Source organism: Gobio gobio (genome assembly GCF_949357685.1).
Source record: "Gobio gobio genome assembly, chromosome: 4".
Lineage (NCBI taxonomy): Eukaryota > Metazoa > Chordata > Actinopteri > Cypriniformes > Gobionidae > Gobio > Gobio gobio.
Window position 1 is genome coordinate 15,341,966 of NC_137100.1, and position 24,075 is coordinate 15,366,040.

At 40.4% G+C, this 24,075-nt stretch overlaps 1 protein-coding gene across 3 annotated transcripts; it reads left to right on the forward strand.

Annotated features, from left to right (window-relative positions):
* The first annotated feature begins 1,188 nt into the window (after positions 1-1,188).
* Positions 1,189-21,200, forward strand: cUnh2orf42 (chromosome Un C2orf42 homolog). Of its 3 annotated transcripts, XM_079814124.1 has the most exons (9): positions 1,197-1,303; positions 6,162-7,196; positions 11,934-12,047; positions 12,948-13,064; positions 13,330-13,434; positions 16,432-16,539; positions 16,641-16,741; positions 16,832-17,000; positions 19,344-21,200. In XM_079814124.1, the coding sequence occupies exons 2-9, from the start codon at positions 6,176-6,178 to the stop codon at positions 19,544-19,546; spliced, it is 1,938 nt and encodes a 645-aa protein (XP_079670250.1). In that variant the 5' UTR covers positions 1,197-1,303; positions 6,162-6,175; the 3' UTR covers positions 19,547-21,200. The 3 variants fall into 3 exon arrangements, with proteins under 3 accessions (XP_079670252.1, XP_079670251.1, XP_079670250.1); XM_079814125.1 differs by lacking the exon at positions 12,948-13,064 and having other exon boundaries at positions 1,195-1,303; XM_079814126.1 differs by lacking the exons at positions 12,948-13,064; positions 13,330-13,434 and having other exon boundaries at positions 1,189-1,303; positions 19,344-20,203.
* Positions 21,201-24,075: the final 2,875 nt, after the last annotated feature.

Sequence of the window (24,075 nt, forward strand, 5' to 3'; positions counted from 1 at the left end):
GACGAGAAACCTTAATGGATCAGAATTTTGCACTGTTGCCCATTGGAGTTTTAATACACGAGACCAATTGTGTTGCCTTATTTGAGTTGATTTCATTTGAAGAAACTGATGATCATTAAACATAGGCAGTGCCTACGAATAAATTTAGACCTTGTGTTTTGAGGATTTTTTTAAAAAACAAAATAATGTTCATCCTACTATGTGTTTCTTGCTTTGTCCCATTAAAATGCAGATGCAAACCAACATTTCTGTCTGCCCTGTTATGTTGTCTTTTAGCTGGATTGTCTTACACTACCTTGTGTAGACATGCACACACTAGGGTTGCTAGTTTAGGCAAAATAGTTGGTTGTGGTGGAAATAAGTGAAGGGACAGTTTTAATTTGCTTAAATATTGATATAAGTACCAAACTCACTAGTAATAAAATAATTGTCACTTTTTTTTGTACGTGTATGGATTTAGTTTAGTAAAATGTAGTAATGTAAGATATGTATGTTTTTAATATGGAAAAGGTAAAACAAAATCTAGTAGAAAAAAATAAAGCAATTGTAAATTCATAATATTAAAAAAGTAAACAAAAAACTATAATAATTATTATACATAATTCAGAAAGGAAATAAACAAAACTAGGGGTAAATAAGTATTTTTCCACAATGTTAATGAGTTTAGAGTTGCTACAGACTTTAGTTTCCATTATGCGTAAGCTATGATTGGTCCATAGATAAACATAGATTCCTCATTAATGGCTGTTGCTGCCTTCACTTGCTTTCGGAATTATCATAAACACGAGTTTCCTAGGTGAAAATTGCACATTAACCACGATCGCACAGTAAGGTAGCATTTATCTATGTGCTGCTGTGTTGAACGCATAGGTTGAAAGTAAGCCGTCCACCATATTGGAACGGTCAAAAAGTTACCATAGTATAAAAACCTGTAATATTGAGTTAATACATATAAAAACACAAACCAACACATTCTCATCTGTGAAAAGTTATCCCATTTCTTCAGGAATTTAAATCTCGGCGGTTTCACAATCGGAAGCTCTATAATGTTGTGGTATCATTTATTCTTAATGTGAGTTCACCGTTCCAAGATGGCGAGCTCGACGACGTGTCTGGAGCGGTCGAATGTGGTTTCTACGTATACATTTCTATGGATTGGTCACCCAGTGGCCAATCGGAAAGCTCGTTACAGCCGCAGCAAAGAGTCTGTATGTAAGGAGGAATGGCGACGGTTCCTGAGGCTCTGAAGTGAAATCCTCCGTGGAAACTGACCACTGAGCGCCTGGAAAGCGCCGCTGTAGAGGTTGGCCGTCTCCCATCATCATTTACTTCATTGCATTCATTCACTACCACACAGCTAATGTTAAACTCGATGTCATTTCAATGCGTTGTTTATCTATACTGTACTAATTGCAGCAACATGTCAATGACATATTCATGCCATTTGTGCAAATGTACTCTGAAATATTGTTGAAGAATTTTAAGAAATATTTTAATGATTTTTTAATGTTTTTTTTTTGTTGCCTTTATTTAAATTTACTCTATGAAGTGTATACTAAAACTACTCAAATATTCTATTTTACTAAGACCTACCTGATGAGGGTTAGGGTTAATAATTTAATCAGTTTTATTTATCCTCATTCATCGGCTTAAAGAGTTATATTGCATTAGATTAACCAAAAAAGTAATGGTTTTCTGGACATGGTACCGTGGCAGAACTATGTGCCATGCTAACAACAGGATTGTTTGAACATACAATGGTATTCTTTGAAACCTAGTATTTTATATACTATATAACATAGTATTTGATTTTAGTCATTCAGTGCCATGGTCATTTGATACTATCATTGTACCAGGAGCATTTCTATCCTTTCATCAGTAATTTTGCTCAAGCCCCTAATCAAAATTCCCCATACTGTTATTTTTTTTGTAAATTATGTTAATTGTCTTTACCTACAGTATAGAGTCATTCAAAGTTGCACGCAATTGAAGTGCTGCTTCATTGCTGACAAATGATAGAAGACATTTGCTAATTTTGTTTCCAACAATGGATTGGAGGTTCATTCATTTAGTGTGTAAGTGTGAATCAAACTGAATCACAAACAATTTCAGACCTTTTTGCAAATCATTACATGGAATATGGTAATCTCCACCATTAAACAATGATTTATCAGTAATATTTTACTGGGACAGCAATTATTTCACTAGGGTTTGTGCTCCAGTAAAAAAAGGATCTAACGATTTCACTGCACTGTATCGTAGTACATGGCTCCAGACTAACATTTGAGAGCAGTGGCACCAGTGCCACTTATAAAACGATAAATAAGTGCCACTATTAAAATAAGTTCTACAGATGGTGGCGCTAACACCTGATTTGGTGGAACTGGAGGAAAATGTATCATAAAGGTAATTTAATCATAAAATTACTATTGTTTTGCGTTGTTTTGTTAATAAGTGCAGTTACTACTAATACTATTACATGTTTGTTTATTGGAAATTTAACAGTGAAGCACTGAGCTTGATTTGATGTGCAGATAAAATTATCTTTTATTAACAACAGTAATGTGCAAAAAACAAATTTTTATAGGGAAAATTAAATGTACTTATTAAATGTACCATTGTTTTTATCATACTGTACTGACAGACGATCAGAGTTTCAGTGATTATAAAAGGAGCACTCTTTACTTGTTTTCTGGGTAATTCAGTCACAATTTGTAGAAAATTTTTTTTGTTTTTCTTGAGACTTTGTGACTTCCTACTTTTTTCCACATATTAAAGGGTTACTTAATTGATTAGCATTAAGCTTTGTATCAGTAGAAACCCGGTAGTATATTCAAATAATCATGCTTTCCCCCATCATGTCCCCCTGAGACGAGAGAATTATGCATTTTATTTCTGGAAAAAATCGATATTTGCGTCATCTGAGGATTTTTTCCAGAAATAAAATGCATAATTCTCTCGTCTCAAGGATTTTTTGGCCAGAGGCTAAAGACTACAGCCAGTAGATGGCGCTAGTTCCGCATGTTATCAACCCGCCCATTGGGGTGGGATCTCACTCACAGAATGTAAATGCGCACGGTCGCTCAGCTCTGGCATTCATAACGGAGCGGTGCGGAGCAAAGTGAGTGTTTCAACTTTTCAATGAATTCATATGAAAGTTAAGGTTCCATAGGCATGATCTGGACTAGGGATTGAACGATAGGGATTTTTTTAGTGCCGATACCGATTTTTTTTCATCAGGCTTAGCCGATGACTGATACAGGGTGCCGATTTTCTTGAGCCGATATTTGGAGCCGATACTGCTTTTGCTCCCTCAATTTACATCATAAAAATTACACAATGATCATGATGAGGTACAACAAGAAAAAAAAAGTTCAGTGGTGAAAATAAATTCTGAAAATAAATATTTAAGCATAAATAAAATAATTACACTATTGCACACAGTATCAACAAGCAAGCAGCATATAAAGTGCGCACTGACTGTACTATACTTCATTTTAAAACTATTTACTACCTAGTCATTTAATGCTTAGGTGCACTTAACTTAATCTCTTGTAGAGCCAGCGGTAATTCAGGAAAAAATCTCCCAATGCTCCGCGTGAAACTTTAGTCTTCCGACCTTTTACCATTGTGTCAATTCTCAATTGATTTTTATTAATATACGCGAGGGAGGGAGAGCAAGACAGTTTGAAGACTGTGAGAGTGCGCGCGCGCAGCCGAGGAGGGGCGCGCTCTCTGCTCGTTCTCTCAGCAACAGAAGCGCAACAGTCAGTCTAATCACTCACCGATCAAATAAGGCTTTAGCGGGATAAAAATTTGCTTTGGCAGCCGCCAAAAAACGCAGCATGTGACGGCCGGTGTTGATTCTGTGGCGCACCACCGCGACTTAGTCTATGTGTGGGAAACACTGGAGACACACGCACACGCGTCTAAACCATAGACTGTAAAAAAATAAGGACCTAGTGTCCGTGACGTCACTCATAGGATTCTGATGAGCCGTTCTGAAGCGTAAAGTATGGACAAGATGGCCGTTGCCATCTTGGCAGCGCGTCACTCCCGGATAACAGAAAATGGGCAAAAAGGCGGGATGTGGGCGGAGCTTAAGTGACGTGATGACTAACAGACAGCAGATAAATGGCTATCCACCTGTCACCCGAAGTGGCCACACCCTTAATTATGCAGAACTTTAATGCTTTAAATAATGTAAACGAATGAGTTATAAAAAAATTCACCCCCCTCACAGTTGTCATGAGCCGTATAGCCGTATAGACCAAAACCACAATTTGTACACAAATAAACATGCTTTATTCTGCTGTAAAGTTGGCCATTGTAACATAGGGTTCAATGAGATTCTGCTCCCTTCTGGAGCCTGTCCCTAGCAGCCAGTCGATGAATTGCAGTTTAAGGGACTTCCGTATTGGCTTCAAGAGAAACTGCGGGAGGTTGCCGCTTAAGGCCAATTTATACTTCTGCGTCGAGTGCACGCAGAGGGTACGGCGTACCCTACGCATAGACGCGTTGGATACGCCGTACCCTACGCCGTAGCCTGACGCGCACCTCTCCAAAAATGTAACAACGCGTCAATTCTACGCGGACCGCAAGCGCTGTGATTGGTCTACCAGAACCCCTCCCTCAGGTCAATAAATAAATAAAAAATCTGCGATAGGAGTGTGTGTGTGTGTCCAGAAATTGGATGATAGTTCCTTACGTCTGCTATAACACACTATTTTGCAGTCCAGCGATTCTTTATGGTAGTAAATAAATACATAGATCCGCTGAATATAGTGTATTTATTTTCTCATTAAAACCAAAGATGTTAATCAGTAATTGTATATCAAGAACAGGGACACATTAGGGTATATTTCGGGAATGAAGTCTCCGCAACAACAATCGCTTGCTGAGCCACCGCTGCTGAAAACAGCGGCCACGAGCTCCGCATGGTTTCACAAATGCATTCCAGCGCCAGATCGCCTTATTTAACTTTACTAATCAACTAGAGATGCTTAATTTGTATTAGATACAACAACTCAAGCTGCAAGAAAAGCCGCTCTCTCACTGCTGCTGACATTCCGACATGAATGTACAGATTCTACACATCAAGCTGCTTCTTCTTCAGCTGTTGTCTTGATTACACCAACATGCCCGAGGACACTGCCTACTAGCGTCTGCATGTGTAATTGCACATTGACGCAGACAACTGCGCAGAAGTATAAATGCTCACGACGGCGTCGGCTACGCGCGTACACTACGGCGTACACTCGACGCAGAAGTATAAATGGGCCTTTAGTCTAAACCTCAGCCAGGTGGTCGCTGAATAAAACTCCCACATATACCACGGTACAACGTCGGCATTACTTAATCCTATGACCAGTGTTCGTAACAGCTACCGTATGCATACGAATAGCCTACAACTTAGCTATTTGCAGCTCCCTAAATACAATGGCAAGCAGTTTTACAGACAAGGCATTCAGCATTTGCGTTTTCCATTTGGACGCACAAACTTGCTTAGCTATAGTTGCAAGCACATATAGAGCAACATGTTTCCACTTTCAAAGTGTATGGCAATATTTCAACTAAGTCAAACAGTTAAAAGATGCTTTGAAAGTTTAAAACTTATCGTTGTCTTGAAGAGAAGATTACAGTGCTGCTAGTTGGGGGAGGGGCAGTGCATGAACTGCAGCGTCTCCAGCAGCTCAGCGCTGCCTGTGGACGCCTGTCTGTAAATAATGCCGGGAGAAAAATATCGGCGAACGCAGCAGCCTTGTATCTGCCGATACACGTTAAAAAATGTGGCAAATATCGGCTAAAGTTTTAAATATGGATATTTTTCTTACACAAACGTATCGATTCGCTTCAGAAGGCCTTTATTAACATCCCAGATCCACGTGGAGCACGTTATTTGAAGGGCAGATGCACTTTTTATGGACTTCAAAAACTATTAATCCACTTCTAATGCTTGGATTAGCCTGGACTTTTGTAATATAACTCAGATTTTATTCGTGAAAGAAGAATGTCATATACACCTAGGATGACTTGAGGTTGAGTAAATTATGGGCTAATTTTCATTTTTGGGTGAACTATCCCTTTAAACAGTATTTTGTTTAGGGCTCCCCCCTAGTTCATGGAAAAATTAAATGTTCCTCTGTATCACTGTGTTTCAGTGTATGTGCTAACAATGGATGGTCCTCTGGTAAATTCTGGAATACCGCTGGCGACACAAACAGTGGTTTCTCCTGTCACTCAAACCTCTGGTAACTTAAGCGGGAAACCTCGGGACAAGCGGAAGACTCCTTCGTTCTTGTCCAACTTGGGCAAGGCTACCCTAAGAGGCATTCGCAAGTGCCCTCAGTGTGGTGTTTACAATGGCACTCGTGGTCTCAGCTGCAAGAACAAGGCCTGTGGAACAATCTTCAGGGATGGGGACCATGGGACAGGACGTTTGAAGAAAGGGGTGTCTGAAGTGATTCAAGTTGTGACGGACAGTGGTGGTGGCAGAGCTGGAGGGCCGCAGGTGTTCTCTGTGCGTCAGCGGGGACGTGGCTCCGAACAGCGAGGCTTTGTTGAGTTAGTCCTCACGGATACAGCCATTACTACCGCAGATGGAACCTTGCTGACCCGTGTCAACCTAGGTCGTTGTTACATGCCCTCTTGCCAGCAGAACGAAAGCGAGTCGACAGTTGAAGGTTCCCATCAGCAAGTGTCGCAAACATCCAAAAGTCCATGTAATCATGTGAAGCAAGCAATGGAGTGTCAGACCCAAGCAACACCTCTGCCACTCAAGAGCTCTGTGCTGGAGGCTCTGGTGGCCACTTCCCAGGCCAAGGAAGAGTTGTGGAGGCTGGCTACAGAGACACCGGGACCCTTAGTGCAGAGGGTCTCCAAAGGTACCCTAATAGTTAAATGCCAGCCAGGTGAAGCCCACCCTCTGGGACTGCTGCATTTGACGGTAGGCTTATCTAGTGTTAAAGAGAAGACTGAGGGTGCTGCTCCCTTTCACTGTGCATGCTATGCACCCAATGACAAGGGGGATTTGGGGGCGAGAAGTGGGGGTCACCCTAATGACAAAGAACGAGAAAATTCCCATGAGCACGGTTTGCCTGAACGTTGCCTGCACTTCTATGCCTGCGTTTGTGCCTTCACGAGTGATGAGAAGCTTGCCACTGAGTTTTCAGCTTTCCTCAACTACAACATTAATGGTAAGTCAACCATTTAGCTTAGGGTGTCAAATCCTGCTCCTTGGAGGGCCAATTTCCTGCGAGAGTTTAGCTTCAACCTGCTCCCACACACTTGCCTGGAAGTTTCTAGTAATACTAAGGGTACGTTTATGCAATGATGTACTAAAAAAGGAAATTTTTTCCTTTGCGTTTTTCATGTACAGATTAGCCTAGCAATCTAGACACACCCTAGCGGCAGCAAATCTAACTTGCCGCGAGTGTAGTCTAGCAACTCTCGGTAGACCTCAGAGCTGGAAAAACCAAACTCTGGTCACGCCAATCACATCATGTATAGAGTCGGTGGACGGGCTTAACATAATGACGGAGCGGAGTTGCAGAGGTTCTTGGTGCTACAGGTAAATAAAGAAGCTGACGATCAGCATCTTTCAAATCAGTTTTGGCCGTGACTCTGGAAGACTTGGAGTTAAGCTTTTCTTTGAGGAAAGAACAAGGAACGGCACTGAAGTCATTCTTAAGAAAGGAAGATTTATTCAGAGTTTAATCTATCAACTAACGTTAGCTCCGCTTCGGTTGGTTGTGGCGCTATCCAATTGCGTGCAGAGGGAATTTGAAAGACAACCGTTTGTCCCGCCCCTCGGATTGAGCCCTGTCAATGGTGAGTTTCCAGACCCAACATCTTGATGTGGGTCTGGCTTGTCAGGCTATGTACAGATGACAACCTTGTCAAAACAATCCCTGTTCACATGGATCTGCGAAAATAATTAAAAACGCTGTATTATGCATGCCAGGCCAGTAGTTGGCAAGGTCACTTTGTAACTATGCGGCAATAGACTGAACATGGAACAGGCATGCGCATGATGTCACAGTTTTCAAAAGTTAGCTTTTTTAGGCCCCGAAACACAATTGTTTTGTAAATGAAACCGCTAAAACAAATAAAAAGTTTTCTGTTTTTAGTGGAAGCCGGCGTCGTGTAAATGGCCCCTAGGATATTGGGTGCATCTCAGCTTCCTAATAGGCAGGCCACTGATCAGGGAGTCAGCCATTTCAAGAGCTGTTTCAATTGCAATCCTCTCAGGGCCGTTTCTAGCAATTTTGACGCCCTAGGCCAAATCCCTTTTGGACATGTCACCCTTTAGACCAGGGGTCTCCAAACTCGGTCCTGGAGGGCCACTGTCCTGTTAACTCCAACCCCAATTAAACACACCTGAACCAGCTAATCAGTCTCTTACTAGGGCCTTGTAAGACACTGATGTGTTTATTTGGGGTTGGAGCTAAACTCTGCAGGACAGTGGGCCTCCAGGACCGAATTTGGAGACCTCTGCTTTAGACACACACTTGCTCATTGGCGCCTCTTCCAACTGGTGGCTCCCTATGTGTCCGCCTAGTTCGCCAATGCCTAGAAACGGCATGGAACAAAAGCCCCCTTAGTTTGGGTCTGACCTCCCTAAAGAAGGCTTGATCCCCCCTGAAGGACATCAAAATAAGATGTAGGGTAGGTCTTAGAAAAATAGCCCTGTAATATATACTTGTAATACGAAGCTTTACTTGTAAATATTAAGATATATTTCTATAGCTCTGACTGATTTTAAATTGTAATTTTGGCCTCCCCTGAAATGAGGCATAACATTGACATTACCCGAGCAGTTGAGTTAAATATGCTAGAATACCCCGCTTTTGTGCATTTATTAAATTAATGGAGCAAGAAGTTTCTAAAATGCACATGCACAGTGTATGTTGATTTATAAAGTTTACGTTTACTTAATGCTTTTTAACTGAATATACAAAATAAACCGTTTGCTAAAATATCAACAATATTAACAACAATGAAATAAGAGTGCTCGGTTTATGCGTCAATCAGATGCTCATGAAAATTGCATTTGTTTCTATAGCAACAGTTTAGGCACATTTTATGGTCCAATTCATTTTTATTAAATGAAATAAAGTTATATAATTATTCTGAACTAACCCGATCTAACTATTGACAAGAGTATATTAATTAAACAGTAACCACGACAAATATGTGAAAAGTTATTACTTTATGATACCTAATTTAGAATGTAATACATGTGCAAATGACAATGTATACAAATTTTGTTGTAAAGCGGTAAGCCCCATTCACACCCCCAGCGACTTTTTCGCTGTATGTCGCTAGTATCTGTACTGTGAGACGCTTGTGGGCGTTCCTAGTGCTGTTGCTCTAATGTCATTGGTAGACTGCACGTCTGGCCATTTCTTTAGAAAATTATATATAAACAAGTGATGTATAAAACTATGATATTATTCTAATTTGACTAGGAATTAGGTTTAAAATAATTAAAAGTAACATTCTGCTGTTGGAGAGTGTTGTTATATAAACTACAGCAGTGCTCAGAGCCTTAAATCATTAACTAGATTAACGATCGATCTATCAACAAATTATCTCACTCATACTGTCAAAAATTTTCTTGTTCCTAATAATCAACATAATGCAGGGGAAACTGTAATATGAACTGCAGCAGTGCTAAACTGTTCACTGCATCATATGCTTAACAACACTAACTATCAATGTATGAATCAAACTCACTAAGACTGCCGATAGTTTCTTTTCCATGCATCATTTTATTATATCAATGTGGTTAAAGTCAAATCATATAAAACCGTGAAATCGCTCCGGAACTCGGTCTTGTCAGTCTTGCTTGCACTCGAGACGGTGACGTGAGTTCCACAGACAGTCTACTCCTATTGGTTATCGCTCGCGAAAATCGCTTCTTAATTGCATAAAATTAAAATTTCGGAACTTTTGTCGCGAGACGCTTGACATTCTGGCTACATTCTGTCGCCAACGGTCACTGTCGCTGGAAGTAGCCAGTGCTCCATTGAAATTATTGGGTATCATGTCACTTTGTCGCTGTGTGTCGCTGGTGGTGTGAATGGGGCTTTATACAACACCTCTGACCCCCTGAAATTCCCTGAAATCTAGCCATCAGTGTCCCAATGTGTAGTGAGCCAGGATACTTACAATAACCTAATTCGTGTACACAATATACTGATTCACGACCTGATCCAGGTGTGTTTGAGTAGGATTTGAGCTCAACTCAGCAGGATTGGACCCCCCCTGATTTAGGTTGTCTGCACTTCCATCCACATAAACTCTCTTCTGAAAAACCCAGTGCAGTGTTTCTTAATTCTGGTCCTGGCAACCCACCACTTCTCTCTCATCTCTAACACACCTAATCATCAGACCATCAGCTCATTAGGAGTGATCTCCATGAACTGAACTGAGTGTGACAAATAAGACAGAAATGCAAATGTGCAGAGCGGTGGATTGCCAGGACTGGAATTGAGAACCACTGACCCTAGTGATTCTCCTTTCTGTCTAAGGCAGGGGTGGCCTCTGGCATTTTAGATTGACTTTCCTGCGGAGTTCAGCTCCAACCCTGATAAAACTCACCTGCCTGTCGCTTTCTAGTAATTCTGAAGACCTTGATTAGCTTGTTTAGGTGTGTTTGATTAGGGTTGGAGCTAAACTGCAAGAAAGTGAATCTCGAGGGCCAGAGTTGCCCACTACTTTGTTCGACCGTCAGAGCGGATCTACACGGTCCTTCCTCTTACCATCAAGGCTATACAGATCTATCTGTCAGAACAGATCTAAACGGATCGTGAAATTTGTGATTACTTCATGAGTTCTTGAAAAACATTAAAGTGTGTTATAGCAGGTTTAACTGAAGTATGCAAGAGGGTAGTCTTTCAGGGTTGGCTATACCTGCTCTAAAGTTACATCCTACCCCAGGTTCCAAAATTGACAAATTTCATTTAGGCGAGCTTCACTTAGGAAGCAATGTCGCGTTTCCACCGCAGGAACTTTCCCCAGGAACTAGGGACTTTGGAGTACTCGTTGTGTTTTGACCGCAGAGACCAGGGCCTAAATGAAGTTTCAGGTAAAAATTTTCCCATCAGAAAGTCCCTGCTCCACGCAGCATTTTATTTCAACCACCATTTTTAAAAGTCTGTTGCGGTGAGTGTAGTGAGAGTTGTTTGCTATTCTAATCAACAATGGAGTTTAAAAAATATATAACCGATGGACCGACAATGAGGTTCAGGCTTTATTAAGCTTATATGCGGAGGACAAAATCCCGTGGAAACTGGAAAGTCGCGCGCAGTCCTACGGCACCGGACTAATTTGCCTAATCTTCACTGTACTTTAGACCGTGATGGAAACGCAGACAGCAAAAAAAGTTGATGGGACAAATTGTTCCGTGTAATTTCGGTGGAAATGCGGCTTTATACAGCACAAAAATAGTGCTCCTTAAGTGAAGTGCACAGGAGACTTGACTGAATTGTTTCCAATAGATTTTGATGTTACTGTGATGCTCAGCTCACAACATTATCTAATAAGGTATACAGAAATATATATTAGACAAATATTTGGCAAGGCTTTATATTTTAAAAAAGTCTGAAGTTTTTTTTGATACTTATTAGTACTCAATAAAGTATATTAATAATTTCCTCTTGACTAATTTTTTTTCTTATCACAGTTAATTCTGAAATTGCCGCCTCCATTGAGGATACATGCAATGCTTCTTTAGGTTTTGGCAAGAATTAGCTATCTTAGAAGAGAGTATACTATTACTGCCAGCATTTGTGTCTAGAGCACATCTGTGATGACTGACGGTGGTGTCCAGTTAGATTGGTAGTTAGGTTTGGTACAGCTCTATATATAGTGCATTAAGTGTTTTCTATGCATCAGAGATGACCGTCAGAATTATTGTGTATGTCCAGGACTGCAGGAGAGGGCAGATGCCACAGCACTCGGTATATCTCAGTCTCAGCAGCACATTGAGCCCTCCATCTCTCATCGTTCAAAGAGACTTAAATTTGTGGAGTCATCTACGGGTAAGTTAAAGCTCATGGACAGACCCTACAAGAATGTGTGACCTCTGACAGCCATCAACACACTTACTGCACAAAAGTTCACAGGTTGTCTCGGGGCCACTGTTGCCAACTACTTTCATTGGAAAGTAGCTAAAGTCTGCTTGAAAATAGCTAAATGTCACTGGATGACAAATGCTGTCATTATGTTGTATTTATATACTGCCTAGTGTTAACCCTTTAAATGTATTTTCTTCTTTCATGCTCTGTTCTCGCATACTGTATTTTAATACAGGGGAATTATGAATAAAGCTCTCATTTACATATTTTTCTGTTTCTGACAACAAAATGAGTATGACATTCTAAATATATTTACGTTTAAAATGATGACTCGTAGAGAAGGTTACACATGACAAAATGCACACAGTGCATAACCTCCATCTTAGTAACAAACCACAAGTAGGATGTTCCGTTTTCATTCATTTGATGATTAAGCCAAATATTTTATACAGCTACGGTTTGTCCAAAAAGATGCTAGATACGTTGCTAGCTGCCTTTTTTAAAAAGGGGTGTTCAACTGGAATGGGAAAATGTTTTAAACTAAGCTGAGAGTGCTACATATATCAACTACATAAAATTCACCAATATTTAATAAACGCAGGGAGTAGCAGGGGATTTTGTGAATGATGAATGTTCTAATTTTGTGGAAATCTGAGTTTTCTGTTGGTGCAGATTCTTTGTGGGCCTGCCAATGGGGCTCAAAATGAATCCTTCCTGGAGCCTCTTCTTTTCCACCCACTGAAATCTTTTGTTGATGTCTAGAATGCCGCTGTTATGCAGTTCTGCAGTTACTGACCACCTCCTCTGTAATCTGTTTTCCTCTTTTATTCTTTGGCTTTCTGTACCTGTCACTGTTTCACACAGCTTCCTCTGTGTCCTCTGCGTCTCTTCTGGCTGTCAAAGACCATTCTGCTCCCACCCTAAACCAGCGCAAGCCCACACACAGAAAACACTCCAGTTCAACTGGAATTAAGAACCCAGGTGCTCCAGATATTTCCTCTTACACGGTTTTGCTTTTCTTTTTCTTTTTCTTTTTCTTTGACTTTCTTTTTGTTTCTTTTCCAGCACTCAGGCTCTCATTGTTCTTTAGCACTGTTACAGATGCAAAACATTTGTAGGTTGATGTTGAGAGATTTAGAATCACATTACCCCTTTAAGTTTGAAAATATAAATGACGTACACATGGCTTTCATTATTATATTTTGTTGTTTTTGATGTGTGTTATGTCATCGGGTGAATTAAACAGGAAGCAGTCAGCCGGTGGATGAGACGCATGTGTCACTGGGTTTCCAGCAGTGGTTGGCCAGTGTTACAGAGAGGATCCATCAGACGATGCACTTCCAGTTTGATGGTAAGAGAATGTTAGGGCGACTCTCTCAAAGCCTGTCAATAACATTTGGGGCATATTTTACCTCAAGGTCGAGAAAAAAAAAGAAACGATTATTTCACACGTTCACACTTGCATATAATCAGATTGAGTAAAGGTTATGCGTATTTGGTGTGCTGTCCGAGGTGAGTTGTCTTGCTATCACCAGACAAAGCTCAATTTAAGATTAAACATTGGTCTGGGGAGTCTGCTTTGTATTTTGTACTGCACAAGAGGCGTGATCAACAAGCATAAATTAAATAACTGTACGCAATTGGATAGTCCTTCAACCAATCAGACCACAAGAGGCGTGATCAACGAGCACAATTCAAATAACTCTGTATGCAGAGGGATAGTCCGTCAACCAATCAGATCCCGACCCATCGCTTCTCTATCCGTCAACGTGTTAAACCCGCCAATAGCATGCCAGGTGGATAAGCCATCTGAGATTGGTTCCCGCAAAAGTGTAACAGAAGCAGTAGAAATGAATGTACGGGTTTCCAGACTGAGTTGCAGGGCGAAATCAAATTGCCGGCAGATCAGGCTGGGTTTGATCAGGTGAGGGCTCCAAGCTCGGAATTTGGCCTGAACCCAGATTACTCCCCCAAAAAGCAAAGGACAGCCGCCAGATGGATTGACTAAAAGACCCCCCAAAACTGAGTGCCATAAATTGGCAGGAAGGTATTTCGGGAAGGAGCCTGGCCGTTTAACCAGGAGTGGGTGGCCTTACCAGCCAATGAAGGAGCAGTGTGATTTGGAGCACCTGACCGGGGGTGGGGGGTTAACACAGCTTCCTGATAGGAGCAGCTCACGGCGCCAGACAGGTAAGCCCTACTACCCATTGAACGAGGAGCAGTGTGTTTTGGTCCGCCCCCCCAGGAGAGCCCACACAGCCTCCGATGGGAGCAGCTCATGACGTCAGACGGGTGGGCCCTACCAGCCGATGATGAGATACAGAGTGAGTTGAACCACTCAAACGGGAGGGTCCATGCAGCTTGCTCACAGCGCTAGATGAGTGGGCCCTACCGGCCAACGAATGGATTGGTGGTGGCTCGACAACAAGGGCCAACGCAGCCTCTGATGGGAGCAGTTCATGGTGTCGGGCAATTGGGCCCTGCCGACCAACAAACAGGGTGAACGTGACTGCTCTCGCAGCATCCGACGGGAGTTCAGTACTCATGGCATCGGACGGGTAAGCCCAGTCTGCGATCGAACAGAAAAAGCATGGTTTGCTTGAGGAGGAACGTAGAGTGAGGGGAAAAAAGGGAAAAGGGGCAGTAAAATTAAGCTGTTTGAGCTAGTGCCATTAGAAGAGATAGCCTTGCGCTAGCTTCTGCTGCAAGACCGCTTTGTGCTTGAGCGCCACCAAGTCGTGTTTTACTGTCACTGCAGCAGCTCCAGGCACGTGAACAAAAGCGCTGATCTCATTGGTCGGCCAGTTTTTAACGCGCTGCGTCAAAATAAAAAAACGAACCCGAGGCGTTTTTTAAAAAAATGACGCTTTTAAGCCTGGCGTTTTACGCGTCGGTGTGCACACTCACATTGGCGCCCATTGTTTAATCACGAGGCGTTAAACGTTGGCGATAAACGTGCGCGAAAATCGTCCCTGTGTGAACAGGCCTACATGCTAGCGTCTGCTGCAGGAGCTGGAGGCAGTGGAATGGAGAGAGTTGGAGGTGGCAGGAGGGAAAATGTACAAGTTGGGAGGCTGGGGGGAAGCCAGTGGGTGTATAATGAATGGCGCAACGACTGGAGGAGCTGTGAATGAGGGTGAATAATTAATGACAGAATTTTCATTTTTGGGTGAACTAACCAGTGTTAATTTCGTTGACGAATAATTTTCGTCATAATTTTCCTCAACAACCTTTTTTCACTGACGAAAACGAGACGATAACTAAATAAAAACTAGTGTTCGATGACTAAAACTATGACGAAAACTTACTGTAATTTTCGTCAACAAATAAAAACGAGACGAAAATGTTAGTGAGGGTCTTTTAGGGAAGAGTTCCAGTCAGAACTGATGTCCTGTGTCACAGATGCGCACATTTGATTCGAACGTGCAGGTCTAACCGCTGGAAAACACAGCGCTATTGCGCATTCACACACCCATCCCCAATACAGCGCTCCAGAGCGGTTCACAATCAATGAATAGCGCACATTTATGCCACGCAATTGTATATGAACTAATTCTGATGAATAACTTATTTGTAGCTTTAGCTTTACCTGATATGGCCTACTAACTAAAATAAATAAAGTTATAAAAACTATGTTTTTAAAAAAACAAACAAAAAAGTGAATTGAGCTCTCTTACGTGTATTTTTAATGTCAAAAACAAAATGATGTCAAAATTAAATGGAGCTTGAATTGTATTACAATTTAACTAAACTCATTAGATTTTAGGAGACTAAATCTACAGTAGATTTAGTCGACTAAAATCTTATGATATTTAGTCGACTAAAACTAGACTAAAACTAAAAACAAGTCAGGTGACTAAAATATGACTAAAACTAAATGGCATTTTAGTCAAAAGATTATGACTAAAACTAAATCAAAATTTGTTGTCAAAATTAACACTGGAACTAACACTTTAAGAGACAGGCTGGTATTTCTGAGTGTTTAAGAAACTGCTGATCTACTGGGATTTTCACATACAACCATCTCTAGGGGTTACAGGGAATTGTCCAAAAAAGAGAAAATTATCCAGTAAGTGGCAGTTCTTGGGCAGGTATATGCCACAAATAATTAAGGCAGTTCTGAAGGCAAAATGGGGTCCAACCCATTACTAGCAAGGTGTACCTAATAAAGGGGCCAGTGAGTGTATTTTTCTGTTGATTTTGTGATGAATTATGACCAGACATGTTCTTGACAGGCTTTGTGTGATTTTTCAGAGTGTTTGTCAATTTTCAAGCATTTCTACATTTGTATCAGATGTTCAGTTTAGAATGTGGAGTTGACACTGAAGTTGAAGTTTCATGTGAACAGGCAAGCCGGAGCCGTTGGTCTTCCACATCCCTCAGGCTTTCTTCAATGCCCTACAGCAGCGTTTATCGTTGGGCTCAAAAAAGAGAAGACTTCCCAACTACACCACCAGTGAGCATAATATGTGTAACTATGATCATGTGCTAACAATATAGTTCTGATATATAAACATATACCTTGTTTGAATATTTGGTCATTTCTGTGTTCTGTAGCATTTGTGCGTAATGACGCGTTGCCTCTGGGCTCTTTCTCTAAATACACCTGGCACATTACCAACCTGATGCACGTGAAACGAATCTTTGATACACCAGAGGTGTGTACTCATTTTTTGCGTTTTCAGATCCTCACTAATGGCCATAGCATCTGTGGGCAGTCTCTAAATGAGAGCACTTTGTTTGAACAGTTACCTCTGGAACTCACTCAGAGTTTTGTGAAGAACAGTAATGGGTCCTATTCACTTTACCGCTGCCGGGAGACCGCTCCTGATCCTGGATCAGACACCTGCCACCATTCTCGCACCAATAAGCCTCTGGCCATCAGACCAATGGAGCTACGCACCTTCCTCAGAGTGGGTAAGTTGATATGTTCACTTAGGGGCCGTTTACGAAAACTTCTAATGCATTCTGGTCATACATTTAAAAGACAATGCCGCTTTGGGGGCAAAACTATACCGTTATAGTCTTTGTGAAAACTACGAAAATCCCAATGTTCACCATCAAACAGTGACGTCATGTGCATGCGTATTACATGTTCAGTCTATTGTAGTGTTTCTTTAGCAACTACTGGGCTGGCAGCATAATACAGATTTTTTTAGTTGTTTTCATAGGTCCATGTGATTGGGGATCGTTTTGACTTTGTCATCTGTATGCGAAAAGACGCAAAGGAAAAACGTTTTCATTTTTAGTACATTGTTGTCGTGTAAACATACCGTTTGTATAAAGTCGTATTTATGGGTTCTGGGATTGTGCCAAATCACATTCCCCTTTCAATTTCAATTCCCATCCCCACTGGACCCCAAAGGGTTTCCATTGACTGAAATAACTTTTTAAAGTTTCTTTCTGATCAAACATTCTACAATATTGCTTGTTGTTGTTGTTGACATGAAAATACATCATATGTCTTTTTAATTAAATTTCACATGACCAAAGCAACAAATGGTCAAACATTTTACATTTTCAAACATTTTTAACTCATGGGTTAGCAAGTTTTTTGCTCTGTGTTAGATTTATTAATACCCAATTTTCTCTTAAAATATGAGATTGATATTCAGTTGTCAAAGCGGAAATGTTTTAGGTCCCACAAAAGAAATATTCTACATTATATTCAGTACAGTATCCAGATACACTGATCAGGCATAACATTATGACAGGTGAAGTGAATAACACTGATTATCTCTTTATCATGGCACCTGTTAGTGGGTGGGATATATCAGGCAGCAAGTGAACATTTTGTCCTCAAAGTGGATGTTTTAGAAGCAGGAAAAAATGGCCAAGCGTAAGAATTTTAGCGAGTTTGACAAGGGCCAAATTGTGATGGCTAGACGACTGGGTCAGAGCATCTCCAAAACTGCAGCTCTTGTGGGGTGTTCCCGGTCTGCAGTGGTCAGTATCTGTCAAGTGGTCCAAGGAAGGAACAGTGGTGAACCGGCGACAGGGTCATGGATGGCCAAGGTTCATTTGATGCACGTGGGGAGCGAAGGCCGATCAAAACAGACAAGCTACTGTAGCTCAAATTGCTCAAGAAGTTAATGCTGGTTCTGATAGAAAGGTGTCAGAATACACAGTGCATCGTTTGTTGCTTCTGGGGCTGCATAGCCGCAGACCAGTCACAGTCAGGGTGCCCATGCTGACCCCTGTCCACCGCCGAAAGTGCCAATAGTGGGCACGTGATCATCAGAACTGGACCACGGAGCAATGAAAGAAGGTGGCGTGGTCTAATGAATTCTTTTACATCATGTGGAGGGCCAGGTGAGTGTGTGTCGCTTACCTGGGGAACACATGGCACCAGGGTGCACCATGGGAAGAAGGCAAGCCGGAGAAGGCGGAGGCAGTGTGATGCTTTGGGCAATGTTCTGTTGGGAAACCTTGGGTCCTGCCATCCATGTGGATGTTACTTTGACACGTACCACCTACCTAAGCATTGTTGTAGACCATGTACACCCTTTCATGGAAACGGTATATTGACTTGGACTCCAAATTCCCCAGATTTCAATCCAATCGAGCATCTTTGGGATGTGCAGAACAAACAAGTCTGATCCATGGAGGCCCCACCTCGCAACATACAGGACTTAAAGGATTCGCTGCTAACATCTTGGTGCCAGATACCACAGCACATCTTCAGGGGTCTAGTGGAGTCCATGCCTCGACGGGTCAGGGCTGTTTTGGCAGCAAAAGGGGGACCATATATAACACAATATGAGGTCATAATGCCTGATTGGTGTATATTATTATTACACCACTTTCTGGAATACTTGATTCTGTGGAAGCCCATTTCAGCCACATAAAGAAATCATGGTTTGGCAAATCATAATTATGACATAAAAAGATGAAACTATAACAAGTCGAAATTATAAGATCATTATAATTAATAGTGCTAATGTCAAGACTCATAATTATGATTTTGTATCTCATAATTTAATCTTTCTGTCATAATTGTTTCGTCTTAAAAAAAATTAAAAAAAATAGTTTTTGTCTTAATGTTGACTCAATTTCAAATATGACTTAATATCTCATGATTTTGACTTTTTATGTCATGATGACTTTTTTTGATGGGTTAGCATAACACTGGCAAGAAATAAGACATTAACTATCAGAGTAAGACACTCTGTGGGGTATCTAACAGGGCATCCCGGATAGTTATTGCTCAAAGTATTCTGCTTTACTGTATAACTAAAACACTGTGGCATTGTTTCTCAGGGACATGTTCTGCTGAGCAGACGGAGCCAGTGCCCTTTGTGATCGAATGGATTCCAGACATCCTTCCACACTCACAGGTGGGAGAACTAAGGATCCGGTTTGAGTACGGCCATCAGCTGGGTAGTAAACCGGAGCACTGCAAGAGCACTGCTGGGACAGAGAGGACTGAACAAACAGTAGCAGATGCCATCCCACAACAGTGAAGATCCACTGTAGAAGACTCAAGAACCTGGTTATGAAATTCTCAACTTATAAGGTGCTTCAGAAAAATGTTAATTGTCAGAAACTGTTTAAAGGTTGCATTACAGCACCGGACATACAGTTGTAAAATATTTATATAAGTGTACATCAAAATGATACAGTGTTAACATATGCTTTGTGCTGTACAATAATAACCCATGTTCAAGATTTCCACATTTCTAAATAATGGAATTTCAGCACAACCTTTTTACAGTTACACTCTTCATACTGTACAAAACGTGTTGTTTAGTTGGACTGTACTAATGACAAGTGAAATGTTCTTTTTTTATCATGCAGATTTGATACCTTTTAGTGTTTATATGAAAAAACAGAGAAACAGAATTATTGAGACAGTGTTGTATTCTGTATGACTGATGAACTTAATTACAGGTTTTTCTGGTAATACATCATAATGCATTAACACATTTTTTGCTTGATAATGTTCATGCATTTTTAGTTTATCTTAATTGTCCAGATACTTTACAACAAACACTGTACATTGACTACATCAGAACAGTAAACCAGCAAACCAAAGTCCATTTGATCTACAAATTACCATTTGCACACAGAATTCACCTCACAAAAGACTTTTATCAGATAAACATAAAAGTGTCTTCCATAAATACTTGTATTCTTTTATTTTTTCAATCTTTGGCAAACGGGTACACTGTAAAACCCAACAAGTTCAGCTAACTCATTTCATTTGAGGACAACGATTACCTCAAACCATTTAGGTTTAAAAAAAAACAATAGTTATGAGTACTCTGCACTTAATTTAATCAAGTCCACTAAAAAAGGATATTTCTTAATATACAATTGAACTTTACACTGCATTCAAATACTTGATATAGCTGAACCTTCCCTATATTGAGTAAAACAGCTGAAATTACAAACTTTAAATGAACTCAGAGTGCTTGCAGTTACTGCTAGCTCACAATAGCACACACAAAGTCAAATCTAGTAAGTTAAGCTAACTCATTAACTTTGAGGACACTGATTATCTTAATTCTTTTAATTTTAGAAAACAATAGTTTTGAGTACTTTGAACTTATTTCAATTGAGTTCACTAAAATAAGACACTCGTTGCAATCAAGAAATTAAGTGATTAATTAAGTGATGATTGAGCATTAGTGATGAACACCTGGTGATAATGAGCAGAATCACAGAAGGAAAGAGAAACACAAGAACTACAACTGACTTAAGCCACAGCTTTAGATTAAATAACAGAAGATAAAAGAAGACATTAAATCTCTGAAGATCTCAGCAGAGGAGGATTAAACAACTCCACAAACAGCATTACCAGCTTCACACATTACTTACCAGACTGACTTTATTTCTGTTTTAATGAAAATAATAGTTTAATTGAAGTCACCATGATGGAGATGAGTGTTTGCTTTAGTTGGGCTCTTGACCCTTAAATCTTTAACATTAGTTTTTTCTCTGTCTGCTTTAACTGTGTGTTTAGAAAGCACATTTGTTGAGCTAAGGAATGCCAAGAGAAAATGTGATTAGTTGATGTTGGCTATACAATGATGTTGGTATAATCATCATGTAGTGGCTTAAACGATTAGTTAACTTTCAAATAAACTTTTGCTTATAATTTACTCACCCCCTTGTCATCCAAGATATCCATGTCTTTCTGTCTTCAGTCGAAAAGAAATGAAGATTTTTGATAAAAAGATTTCAGGATATTTCTCCATATAATGGAAGTCAATAGACCCCATACGGTTCAAGGTCCAAATGAGAGGTTCAGTACAGCTTCAAAAGGGCTTTAAACCACATCAAACGGTACCAGACGATCAATAAGGGTCTTATCTAGTGAAACGATCTGTCATTTTTTAAAAAAGAAATAAAGTTTAAGTTTTATAAGCACAAATGCTCGCCTTGCTCTGTTCAGTGTTGCGCGCTCGTGACGTCACGTAAAACGCAATTACGTTGAAAAGGTCACGCTTTTTGATCTTTATCTGAATATTTTTTTTGAATGTCACCATTGTTGAGATTTATACTCTGATTCTTGATGTCTGTGTGTGTCCGAGTACTGTTGAAGATTAAAACCTTTTGAGTATTAATTTTATTCATTTAAATCCAGCATATTGTTTGATTACCACAACCATCCTGGATCTTGTGCTGTAGGATCACATAGGTTCTATTATGAAAAATACAAACAGCATATTGTTTGATTACCACAACCATCCTGGATCTTGTGCTGTAGGATCACATAGGTTCTATTATGAAAAATACAAAAAATAATAACACAAAACTTCTATAACCAGAGCATTATACTCATTAGAGCATGATTCAGTCACTACATGACGATAATATCATCAGCAAAAAACAACCAAAACTAGCTGATCACATTTTCTCATGGCTTTTCTTATCATAACAAATGTGCTTCGTAAACACAGTTAAAGCAGCCAGAGCAAGACATGTTTTGTCAAGGGTCAAGATCCCAACAAAAGCAAACGCTGAACACCATCATGTTGACAAACGAAACTATTATTTTCAATATAACAGAAATGACAGAAATAAATTTAGTCTGGTTAGTAATGTGTGAGGCTGGTAGTGCTGTTTGTGGAGTTGTTTAATCCTCCTCTGCTGAGATCTACAGAGATGTAATGTCTTCTTTTATTCTTCAGTTGATTTCATCTAAAGCTGTGGCTGAACTCAGTTGTAGTTCTTGTGTTCCTCTTTCCTTCAGTGATTCTGCTCATTACCATCATCAGGTGTCACCACCAATATGCAATTTTCACTTATTTAATCACAATTATTATCCAATTATCATTCTGGGAACTAGAAATGTTCTAGAACTCATTCAGTTTGAGTTCTGTTTCCTTCATTGTGTCCACACAACATTTGGTAATATTTGAGTGCAGTGCACAAATTTTTTTTTAGTAAATACAACTGTTAGGTTTTACAGTATGTTAGTCATTCAGTATCTGACACTATCACAGTACTGGTACCGTCACAGTGAATTCCAACATCTGAGCTACTGTATCTGAACATTTATGCCGGGAATCTGTTTACTCCTTTAATTAATTTGATGGGTTTTACAATTATTTACATTGTTATGCAGATGTTTTTGTTTTTACTCAAACAACTGATTTAACCTGATTTTCAGGCTGGTTTGGCTTAGTGGCTGAAACTCAGGGCTGGGAACAGAAAGGTTGCTGGCTGCATGCAGTAACTGTTTGCATTTGCAAATGATTTCAAGTCCAACTGTTAACATTTGCAAAAATGTGCAGTATACACCGATCAGGCATAACATTATGACCTAAAATTGTGTTGGTCCCCCTTTTGCTGCCAAAACAGCCCTGACCCGTCGAGGCATGAGTCGCTTTTCCACTGTCGGGCCAGTGCGAGCCAGGGCTTTCAACAGGCCAGGCTGGGCTAATTGCCCCTTACCTGTAGCACAGAGCCCAAAACCACGCTGCATTTCCACTGTGGGGCCAGAAGCTCCGCAGCGCTTCACTAAAACCCGCCTCTCTGGAACAACGTCACACAAACCAAACAAATTGAAGTTTTATCAGAAAACTAATCAGAAAGAAATAACTAGCGAGATCACAAAACGAGCATGATAAAAGCGGCCCTTTGTTGGCATTGTTTATTTACTTATATTTAAAACCTAAGTGTCAATGTTTTACAACAATATGTGATATATTGATCATAATCAATTGATTTATGTCAAGATTGAACATTAGTCACCGAAACAAAGTGGTATTTACCGTTATTTCACACAATAAAGAGGAAATGCGTACTTATTCAGTCTGTACCTGTTCATTTGTAGTCACAGGACGTTTAGCTACATCACATTTAGAAACAATGATTATTTCTACAAATTCTCCACCAAAAATAGGACCCGAGGAGCGTTGGCACTCTCTGACAGTCCCAAAACAGTTACATTTTCAGTCAGCTCGAAAAACAGTTAATTTTTTTTTTTATGACATGTGGAGCTAAATATGGACATCAGACAGTCCGGTATAAAGAGACGAGACTTACTGAAAGATAAAATAAATACACGATTGTGATAGCCTAACTTATATGATTCGTCTGATTTCTTCACGCGGTTGTATTTTCCATGTTTACTATAGTAATGGTCAGCGCACATGGTCTTTTGCATCGCATATAAATATTTCTGCCTTATACAGTGGTCAGAATCCACAGTGGATCACAAACATAAGTTATTCGAAACACTCGCTGCTGTCTGAAAGTGAGTTTTGAGCTAAAAATGATTTAAAAAGTCTTTAATGCTGATGCTCTGGTATATGAAATAATGCCGTCTCCAGAGGCTCAGGTAAACTCCGCCTTTGTTCTTAACCACTCCTCAAGCCCGAGCTGGCCCGCCTTGGACCAAGGTATTTGGCGGGCTAAGAAAACCTGGCTTTTGGCCCAGAGGAAGCCCAGACGAGGCCTGATCAATCCCCGGAAGTGAAAGTGGATACATGACTGGCCCGGGCACGCACTAGCAGTGCCTGACAGTGGAAACGCAGATATG